The sequence below is a fragment of the Theobroma cacao genome, chromosome 2, assembly GCF_000208745.1.
Source record: "Theobroma cacao cultivar B97-61/B2 chromosome 2, Criollo_cocoa_genome_V2, whole genome shotgun sequence".
Classification (NCBI taxonomy): Eukaryota; Viridiplantae; Streptophyta; class Magnoliopsida; order Malvales; family Malvaceae; genus Theobroma; species Theobroma cacao.
The window spans coordinates 18,946,736-18,958,273 of NC_030851.1; the positions used below are offsets into that span (position 1 = coordinate 18,946,736).

At 34.6% G+C, this 11,538-nt stretch overlaps 1 protein-coding gene across 1 annotated transcript; it reads left to right on the plus strand.

The window, feature by feature from the left end:
- Positions 6,003-9,508, plus strand: LOC18609074 (probable fructose-bisphosphate aldolase 3, chloroplastic). The gene is made up of 6 exons (XM_007044046.2): positions 6,003-6,298; positions 6,861-7,130; positions 7,226-7,335; positions 7,492-7,582; positions 8,350-8,619; positions 8,933-9,508. The coding sequence occupies exons 1-6, from the start codon at positions 6,134-6,136 to the stop codon at positions 9,209-9,211; spliced, it is 1,185 nt and encodes a 394-aa protein (XP_007044108.1). The 5' UTR covers positions 6,003-6,133; the 3' UTR covers positions 9,212-9,508.

An 11,538-nucleotide genomic window follows, 5' to 3' on the forward strand; every position in this document is an offset into this window, starting at 1 on the left:
GAAGTGCCATAATTACATACAAATTTTAGTTCTATATCAATTATGTTAAATGAAAAGGTATGATATTATTGATGATGAATTATTTTGCACTTAAACAAATCAATTTAATAGTATTTGAAGAAAATTATACTTTTAAAACTCAACAAATAATAGTTTTGTAAATCATAATGAAAATAACTTAGATAATAATAATAAATATTTAATTTATTTTTAAAACATTCAAATATATATTCATATGTGATAGGTAACTTTTATTAAGAAATTTTTTTATATAAAGGAAATAGATTAATTCAAATCAATTACATCATCCGTGGCCATATCAGACCAAACATATCTCTAGATAAATAAGTAAAAATAGTAGATGGGGGCTATCAAACACATGTGAGCCTAAATGTAAATCATCATAATGTGTGGCTATCCAATTGCCACTGATTGACTTCACGATGAACGTGAGTCACAAAGCAACCCCAACCTTTATTTACAGTTCTTTAATTTATTGCAATAAACTAGCATAAGTGTCTAATACTGAAATTACCCTTGAGACTTTCTGTGTCATTAAGAGAGTCAGTTTCTACTAATATTCTCTGATACCCTCGGTTTGTACATAACTCTAACCCCTGATAAAGTGGCCAGAGTTCAACTGATAGGGAGTAAGATATCCTAATTTATATGTAAACCCAAACAACCAATGACCATTCTCATCTTGAACAAGACCACCTATTGTTGCCAAACTTGGCTGTACTCTAGCACTACCATCAACATTTAGTTCAATGAAAAAGTGTTATGGCTTAGACCAGGAAACAAATATCTCTTGTTTACTTTGATGACTTTGTTTCCGCGGTACATCCCATGCCTTCTTAGCCTTAGTCCTAATTTGTTGACAATAATTATTTGGCCAGGAAAATAAGTCATCAAAAAACTGTAGATTCCTCAAATACCTTCATAACCACATCACATGAGCAAAGAAAATATTCCAAGGTATGCATTCAAACGTAGCAGTGCATGAAACATTAGACACAACCAACTGTTTTAATTCTTGCTAGAAGAAATCTGATGTAAACAAATTTGGCTTAAGATGGATCCACATGGTTGCAATCACGTAATGCATGCACAATATTTTCTTCATGAAAACCGTATCTCCAGCAAATACTCGATTTGTTCATATTGCTGTTTGAGAGCCATGTGCCTATTGGCAAAGAATTACGAAGTAGTCTCCTTATGAATGTCCGTACCTTTCTTGTACGTGGTAGTCTCCAAATCTGTTTCAAACAAGTAATATCTGAAGCATGATTAGTTTCTTGTTGTTGAATGTAATAAGCTTAATGAATGAACCGTGAACATGCCATTACTAGTAGGTGTCCATATCCTGATATCTTCCTCAATATTAGTCGAGTCTATGACTACAGATGCAATTCTCAGAACAATGTGCAATGGCAAAACCTAATTGAGAGAATTAATGTCCCATTGCCCTTTTTCATCACAATAACTAGCCACTGGAAGTCTCGCTTCCATCTCAAAAAATCCCTTCCTAAATAGTTACACAAGGGTCCACAATCAAGCTAAGAATCCTTCCAAAATCTTGTAGAGTGACCATCACGGATGCTCCTTCCCAATCCTTTTTCTAATATTGATATCTCTTTTAAGATGTTTTTCTGAAGGTGAGAGTTGGAGGGTTTCATCTTTATCTACATGAAATCACTTCCTTTAAGATATTTTTGCTTAATAATATCCACCCATAGGCATTTTTTATCCATTAGTAAATGCCATTCTAATTTAGCCAATAAAGCTAAATTAAAATGTCTTGCATTTCTAATTTGAAATCTTCCTACCCCCTTGGACGCACAAACCTTTTCCTAGCTAATTGGGTGGCATTTATAGCTTCCTCCAAAATGACTATAAATAAAATCCCTATTCATCTTGTCAATTGCCTTTTTAATTTTCTCAAGAAGAAATGAAATCTACGTACAGTAAGCTGAAACTGTGCTCGTAACAGACTATACCAAGGCCACTCATCTGGCCAGTGACAATTTCTTGTTACTCCAATGCTCCAATTTCTTTTTAACTTTGATCATCAGTTCGATATAAGTATCCGATGAAACTCTCCCAAGAAGTAATGGTATACTCTGATACTTACCTAGATCATTAGTTAAAGGGATTCCAACTGTGCTGCTTAACCTTCTTACTCTTCCCAGATTAACATTATTAGAGACAAAAAGTCTAGATTTCTTTAAACTCACTTTTTGACTTGAAGCTAAACAAAAGCTATTTAAGACTTGTGTTGTAACTTGCATTTATTAGTTTGATGCTTCCCCAAATAACATTCAATCATCTTCAAAGCAAAAGTGTGACAGATAAGAACCGTTATTTAAGATGGCTAATGGATTCTAATTTCCATGTCTGACTTCTTCAAGTATCACATGAGAGAGCTTCTCTAAATAGAGAACAAAAAGATAGGGAAATTATGGATCTCCTTATCGTACACCCCTGGTTGGGGTAAATAAGGCAGTACATTGATCATTCTAGATAATAGAAAAAGATGTTGATTTCACAATAAACATGATAAGACTAACCCAAGACCTTGGCAATCCAATTTTTTCAAGGACCTCTCGAATGAAGTTTCACTTAAGCTTATCATGAGCTTTTTCTAAGTTTATCTTAATGGCCAGTGCACCTGTTTTCCTCTTGACATACTTCACTATATGAATGGCTTCCTGCACAACAATGATATTGTAGTGGTTTGTCTTTTCAGTATAAAACTACTTTGTGTCTGAGCTACCAAATCTCCTAGCAAAGGTCGTCCAATCTGTCAACTAAGACCTTGCTAATTAATTTTAAGGGCACTGCACATAAGTTGATAGGCCTAAATTGAGAAATTTGCTCAGGTCGCTCTATTTTTGGTATTATGGTAATTAGCGTATGATTGAGTTCTTCATCGAAACAACCACCTACAAAAGACTTTTGGACACATTTACGCAATTCATGTCCTACTATTCTCCAAGTTTTTTGATAAAAACTTGGTGGAAATCCATCATAACCTAGATTCTTATTGGGGTGCATCTCAAATATGGCCCTTTTAACCTCTTCAGCTGTAATCGGTTTTGCTCGAGAGGCTTGAGCGTCATCAATTTCCAAGCAAAAGAAGGATTAAGAGGTGTCTCAGTGCCATCATCCAAATACAAGTTTGAATAAAGCTGTACCACATGATGCATCATATCATCCTTATATGTGCACCAAGAGTTGTCATCTATTTTTAAGGCACAAATATACTTTCGGCGTTGTCTTCTTTTCGCAATCGTGTGATAAAATTTTGAATTCCCATCCCCATAGTGTAACCAGTTAACTTCTGTTTTCACATAATTTCCTCTTGGTATAAATTAAGGTTGTACTCCTCCACTAAAGCCACTTCGAAGTTACTTATGAAATCATTATGCCCCATATCTAGTTTTTGTTGGATGCCCCTTAGCCTAGCTAACATACGTCTTTTGCATTTATGGAGATTTCCAAAGGCTTCAAATTTCCATTTAGTAAGTGCATTTCCTAGATGTCCCAATATGGATGGCACAGAAACATCTGTAGTTCTCCTGTTGTCCTGAACATATGTCGTAAATTCAAGATGCTCCATCCATGCATTTTCGAACCTAAACTTATTTGATGAGTGAAGATTTGAAGATGTTTTTAGACAGCGAACCAATACAGGGTGATGATTCGAATGAGTTTAAGGTAAATTGATTACTTCTGATTGAGAATACAACCTACACCATTTAGCATTGGCTACAGCTCTATCCAACCTCTCCCTTGTAAAATTAAAACCATCATACTGCCTACACCATGTATATTGTGAACTAGATGACCCAAGATCTAATAAATTACATGCACACAGATAGTCTAGCATTTAAGTACAATGAGCTATATTAAAACCGGTCTTCCGAGATATTTCCTCCGAACATATGACCTGATTGAAGTCACCTACAACCATCCAAGCTACATCATGTAAAACACTAGCCAACTTTAGTGATTGCCACAACAATTTCCTTTCTTTTAACTTTTGGGCTTCCATAAACTATTGTTAATAACCATTCATCATTCCCAGATTTTATCAGCATGTAGAATAATTGTGAAGAATAGGCTAGAATATCAACCTCAATGTTCTCTATGTCCCATAAGATCGATATACCCCTAGAAAACCCTATAGCTTCCACTCTAAAATAATTAGGTAAGCCTATACGTTTGCATACTGTATTAGCCTTTTCATCTGAAATCCAAGTTCCAAAATAATGATTATATTTAGCCTATATAATTGAATCAAAGTCCTAATATTTCTCACACATCTACAAGAGGATGCTCCTCTCACATTCCAACTTAAGATATTTGACATAACCAAAATTAAACATGCATAATGTTCGTTACGTCCTCATCAAACTCCTTCCCACCTTCAAGATGAATACCTTCATCCATTTGAATTGTCTCTTTCTCTTGAGCAACGCCATTCATCCCTACTCCTATCAATTCCTCCATCCTAATATGATTGGTAATTGATGGAAGATAGGTTGCTTGGTCATGTCCTGTATCACAATTTCCATTGTTCCCTTCACCACTCAAAGCAGCCAACATCCCATTGTGTGCAGAGACAATTTCCTCCCTTGGCTTACTCCTGATTGGCTTATTTATATTTTCAAAGGAAACAACTCAGATCGCAACAATGATTTTTTCATTTCCTTTTGCACTGGTTGAAGGTATGCTTCTATTAGAAACTTGAGTTGCATTTTGAAGATTCTACTATAGGATATCTTTATTAGTCCCATACTCCTTTTTCTTCCATGTTTTTGGTGATTCATGAACGGTAGAAACAGGCTCAACAGTTGCAGGTACAAGTTCCTCAACCTCCATGTTGTTCTGCTCTTCTTCTAACATTATAAAGCGGGAACCAGCATGACGCACTTGTTTTAAACTTTGTTCCTGAATGCCCACTTTGGTTTTAAGGATAGGTGCTTTCCTATAAGTTTTTTTAGCAACCATCCAAGGACCAAACTTGCTAGTTTCACATTCTCTTGGGATACCCCATTTAGACTCATCCAAATTCAAACCTTTATCAGCAGATGTATTACCATTAACCTTCCACTGAGTAAGACATACTTCAGTGTTATGTCCAAAATGACCACATTGGAAACACACCATTTGTAATCCCTCATATTCAATTCTTGCCATCGTCCATCGATAAACACATTCAGCACCAAAGATTTCCTTAGACCCACTTGAACACACACATACGTGCAAACTTACCCCTGGTTGTCTATAATGTTGTGCGATCAATCTTCAAGGTTCTACCTATCTCGTTTCCTATTTTTGCTAGGGTATCTCGATCATAAAACTCTAGTGGCATTCTTGGTGATCGAATCCAGGCTGCAACAAAATTGACTGTGGCTTCTTCCGAACGAAATCCTAGAGTCCATCGTCTAATTGTGAGATAGTGCCCTACAACTATCCACGGTCCATCTGTGAGAACATGAAAGTAGTCGGACTTGTTGCTAAATCGAAAACAGTAGCATCCGTTGTCTAATTCAACTGCTTGAAATAAGTAAACTAATAAAATCTATTTATTATAAAATAAGTAAGAGGTGACTTAATTTTGCTAATATTGTAATTATAATATATTTATTTGTCAAAATAAATAAAAACAAGTATAAAATAAGTGAGAAAAAGTATTTATCTTATCTATTATATGAATGAAAAAAAATATATTTACTTTACTTTTCAATTTACCTATTAATCTGTTTTAATATTTATTGTTTTTTAATTTTTCATAAAATATCATCATATATAATGATCTTAAAGTTGACGTTTTGTGAAGGGTCAAACCGTAAATTCAACATGGGCAATCTAGTAATCGTCGGACGAATTAAGAAAGGACTGTTTGGTAATGCCGCAAGTTTCTGTCTCATTACCCACTCCGGATTCTCCAAGGCGGAAAAACAGGGTCCCCACTCCCATATAAAAAACGACAATCCAAACGTGACCCAACTCGAACATAGACTCGTGAGCCTCTCTCCCACCTAACCAGCCACCGAACCCATCTTGCCTCGTAATAATCACGCTTCCGTCTCCCAATTGTCCCTGTAGTAGTCGTCGGTGCAGCATGGCTTGTGTTAGCTTCGCTAAGCTAAACGCCGCATCGTCCCAATGGATCGGGGGCCAGCAGTCTTTCGCTCAACGCCCCGGACCGTCAACTCGACTCGCCACTCGCAGAGTCTCAGTCCCGATCCGTGCTGGCGCTTACACCGACGAACTCATCCAAACCGCCGTTAGTGCTTTATTTGATCTTTTCTTTTTTTGTTTCCTTTTCCAGTATCATTTTATATGTCGTGTTTTGTTGGTTGATGATCGATCCTTTGCTATGAAAAGCTTAGCATAGCCATATATTCAATTATTCTTCTTTGATCTGTAAATTCTATATGTTATAGATATTCCAAATATGTTTTACTTAAAACTCAGAACAATCATATTTTTAATTATAAAATGTTAATTTTAATTATTTTATTTATTACAATTTTTACGTTTTACTTATATAAGCAGACAACACTAACAACCAAATGGAGTGTAAACATTCTGTTTTTCTGTTTCTTTGTTTTTACTGGAGGAATTTCTGTGTCTTGAAATCTTGGTGGAATTCATTTTTGAATACTCGATTTCTGTCTATTTGTATTATCAATTTATGTATCCTTTTACACGCGAGATTAGAGCAGCTTCTTAATGTTTGATGCTTCGATGGAAGTTATAATATAAGAAAAGTTTATGCACTGCTCAAGTTGATTGCTGGACTAGACTGTGCTAAATTGTTTTGATTTGTTTTCTTCTTGATGTAGAAAGCTATTGCATCACCTGGTCGTGGAATCCTAGCAATAGATGAATCAAATGCTACCTGTGGGAAGAGATTATCTTCTATTGGCTTAGACAATACTGAGCCCAACCGCCAGGCTTACAGACAGCTGCTGCTCACAACTCCTGGCCTTGGTGAATATATTTCTGGTGCCATTCTTTTCGAGGAAACACTTTATCAGTCCACAACAGATGGGAAGAAGTTTGTAGATTGCTTGCGTGAGCAGAAAATTGTGCCTGGCATCAAAGTTGATAAGGTGTGACACTAATGAATTCCACATGTGTATATGCTTTGGGAAATGCTTTTGTGGGTGCTCCTTTGATTGAATTTTTTACTTTCCTGGTGTTTCAGGGATTGGTTCCTCTTCCAGGATCAAACAATGAATCTTGGTGCCAAGGCTTGGATGGATTGTCATCAAGATCTGCTGAGTACTACAAACAAGGTGCTCGGTTTGCCAAGTGGTAAGTCAATTTAACCGTGTTAGATTGTGCCTTATGAAGTTCACATGAAACGTCTTGTTGTTCAATAATGCCTTTATTTTAGTGATATATATATATATATGTTATAATTCAGATTCATGAATTGCTTCTGCCATGTTATATTATTATAATACTTAGGAGGACAGTTGTTAGCATTCCCTGTGGTCCTTCTGCTTTGGCTGTAAAGGAAGCTGCATGGGGACTTGCACGTTATGCTGCCATTTCTCAGGTATTCTGTTAGAGTTAACTTCTCATGACTTACTAAAATAAATGCAAGGCTTTTTTTTTTCCTACTCAAAATCGAATTTCTAAATTTCAATATTTGCTTCATTCTATGTATGGAAATTAGTTTGAATTTCAACTGCCTTCTCGAATTCTCTCTCTTTTTTTGATTACCTCGCTTGCTTATGTATAAGATCAAACCCATTCAATTTCTAAAACCAATTACTAATCTTTAAGTTTTGAGGAATCCTTTATTAGTGGGTTGAAGGACTGATTTTTCTTAATCTTTTTGACCTTTTGGTTCCGTAAGAGTGAGTCAGAAAGATTGAGAAATAGAATTATATGATTGATTTATTCTCAATAGCCATGAGATGATCAGCTTAGGGTGCTCCTTTTGTTGATGGATGCTCCTATTAGACTTGTTGTCCTTTAAAGATGAGAACCAACCATGTAACATCTACATTAAGGATTCAAGTATTCTATATGTCAATAGTCTGACCCTTTGTAAGAACTACTTGTAACAAAAAACTTGCAAAATGGATCTGTTTATTAAAAAGGGAATCATTGTTCCTGACCCTGCTTCATCTTACTTGTTATTTGAACAAGTCAAAGTTATATCTTGATCTGAGTGGGAATAGCATTATTCTTCTGCATGTCCATGGAGTTTTGAATGAGTTATGTGTTGACTAGATTTGTTGTTACTTGGTCTTATTTAATATTGTAACTGGTTTGTGTATTGAGCTCACTCTTTTGTTAATGTGAATTAATACCCAGGACAATGGTCTCGTACCAATAGTGGAACCTGAGATTCTTCTTGATGGTGACCACCCAATTGAGAGGACCCTTGAAGTAGCTGAGAAAGTCTGGGCAGAAGTCTTTTACTACTTGGCTGAGAACAATGTTATATTTGAGGGCATCTTACTTAAGCCCAGCATGGTAACTCCAGGGGCTGAACACAAGGAGAAGGCTTCTCCTGATACTATTGCCAAATATACACTCACAATGCTCAGAAGGAGAGTTCCACCGGCTGTTCCAGGAATCATGGTACCTTTAAAAATCTTATTCGCATTTAATGTTTAATACTTAAATCAGTTACTTTTCCTAGGTGGTGTGGACATTGAGCTTGACATTGGCATGAATAAGAAAACCCTAATAATGTTTGTGGCTGGAATGACACGAAAAAGTTATAAAAGGCTTCAGTCTTAGATGTTCATCATGCAAGTTCTTGATATATCTGGACTTTTAAAGGATGTTTTATCTTTGCCTTTTGCTCTATTGTTCTGTTCAGTGATAGATGCCTTTGATCTATGTAGAGAAGTTTTGATTAATTAGGTGTATGCATTTGTTTGTATCACAGTTCTTGTCTGGAGGACAGTCTGAGGTGGAAGCCACGTTGAACTTGAATGCAATGAACCAGAGCCCCAACCCATGGCATGTTTCTTTCTCCTACGCACGTGCATTGCAGAACACTGTGCTTAAGACATGGCAAGGACGTCCTGAGAGTGTTGAAGCTGCACAGAAGGCTCTTTTGGTGCGCGCGAAGGCAAACTCGCTGGCTCAGCTTGGAAAATACTCTGCAGAGGGTGAAAGTGAGGAAGCTAAGAAAGGAATGTTTGTCAAGGGCTACACCTACTAAGCCAAAAGTTTGGGCAAGTCAACATCTTTTTTTGGCATCAACCGATGTGTAATTTTCTGTTTTTAAATTATTCTTGTTAGCTATGGTTCTGAGTGTCAGGATACCTACTGATAGATAAGTTCTTACATTTTATTATCACACCTCCTGAGACTAGAGAGATTGAATAAAATACTTGTGAGAGTAGAAATTTTCGGACAACAGTAACTCTGAAACAGTTGGGAGAATATGTTGTATTTCTACGATCTTAAGTTATTGCCCTTGAAATTCTATGAATCTGTTTCTCCTAAAACCCTTGAACTGGTGTCTGGGTTTAATTGTTGGTTGGATTATGAGTTTGGGTTTAAAATTTAATCAAAAATATTATTTCAAAAGCCAAACTCTTCTAAGCGTATCCTACTTTTACAAGTGAAGGATTATATCTCACATTACTTTTTTTTTTTTTTTTTGATAAGCATATTTCTCACTTGACGCAGGGTCTGTTTGTAATTAATTTAGCACTATAAGTTATTTGGTTTCATATAAATCAAACACAAATGAAAAATATATTTATATATTGCATTGAATATTTCCTCAATTTGTTTCCTAACCTGACAACGGAACTTTTGTCTGTTGTCATCAATCATTACGTTTTAACCAAACTAAATCAATTTGAGTGTCTGATTTGCTCTTAACCCTCTTATAAAATTGGTATTTCAGGTTTTTTATGTTTTTTTTAAAGTTAAATTATGCAATTAATCTTTACATTTAATAAAAAAATGTAGATTTTGTTTCCCTACAATAATTTATATAAATCAAATTTTTATATTTTTTCAATTTATTAATTTCAGTCCAAACTCTTAATACTTCTAAATTTTCGTTGTTAAGTTATGGACATAACATTTTAACTAAGTTAACATGACATTGATTAAGATAATGTAGTATTTTCTTATTCATACGACGTTAATTATGTGTTGATATAACATTGATCATGTTGATGTGACATTAATTAGACTAACAACAAGTTTATGCTCACTGAACAAGAAATGATAACGTGACAATTGCCAACTTGAGAATTGCTAATATGACTACAAATGGACAAAACCTCCAATCCACTCCTTTCAAGTCATGGATTGGTTTTTCAAAACAATGGGAAAGAAAGAAAAAAGACTGAGACCACTTGTTCTGCGCTGAAACATCATTCTTTTTAAATTTTTGTTCTGTAATATGTCAATTCGTGTGCTTAGAGTTTTATTTCTTTCCTTGTTTATCTTCGATAAAAAATCCAAATCATCTTTTATTCATGAAACAAAAAAGATTGAGTAAGCTTTGCAAAAATTATGAAGACATAAGTTACAAGTTTTCTCTGAACACATATTGTGATGTGTATTAACAATTGTAACAATTGGTCAATGCACTTTAGAGGCTATTAAAACAAAAATTAATGTATGTGATATCGAAAAAACAAAAATCTATAATTTTTAAGTTTAAATAGCTGAAAATTAAAAAACATAATAGTAATGCACTTGGTGACAACATTTTCATGATCAAGATTTTTTTTTTCTTTTTTGGTTTTAGTTGCAACACTTTCTTTTGTTGAGATTGGTGCAGATTCTACATTTGCTTCTTCATGTTTTTTTATCAATATTTTTCTTTCTGTATCTGAGAACAAAAATGGTAATGACATGTGAGATTTAAAACTGTAATAATGATAGCACAGAAGTGAAGTAAGCGAAAATAATCCTAATTGTTGCCAACAATGGAATTGTAATAACATATGAACTAGAACTCGCGACTTTGCTTCCAATAATTATTTCATTAGGTCTTTCAAGCTTTTTTTTAAAAAAAATAGTTTTTTGATCAATATAGAATATTGAAAAACTAAAGGAAATAAAGTAATAATATACTTACATTCAGTATAGATATTTCGGTGCAAGCTTTTGGTATAAACCAATCCCTTCTTGATGTGACCATGTTTTCCGCTTCGTCCTCTCTTTTCTTGAAAATTCACAATTTTTCTACATAATGGAAACATAACTGATACAAGGGATCTAAATTTCAGCATTGTTTTCAATGGAAGGCAACTATTACTAAACTCAATAAAATCACACGAAAAAAAAAAAAAAAGAACATTATGGGAGTTTAGTATTACTTAACTCAATTTTAGTTTGTTGAAAACAAGATTCTCAATTGACTATTACTATATACTAATTTAAATTTTAACATATACAACATTGAACCACTGCACGAATCCAAGAATCCAACTTCTCTTCGAATAAAGATTGTTCAATTTCGTAAAGGTTAATTTCACTTTCTAACTTGCAACCAAAGTCTAACAGGCAATCATGCTT

Coding starts and splice junctions, on each gene's coding strand:
- LOC18609074 (XM_007044046.2), top strand. CDS start 6,134: ATGGCTTGTGTTAGCTTCGCTAAGCTAAACGCCGCATCGTCCCAATGG. Junction 7,131..7,225: donor CTGGCATCAAAGTTGATAAG/GTGTGACACTAA, acceptor CTGGTGTTTCAG/GGATTGGTTCCTCTTCCAGG. Junction 8,620..8,932: donor CGGCTGTTCCAGGAATCATG/GTACCTTTAAAA, acceptor TTTGTATCACAG/TTCTTGTCTGGAGGACAGTC.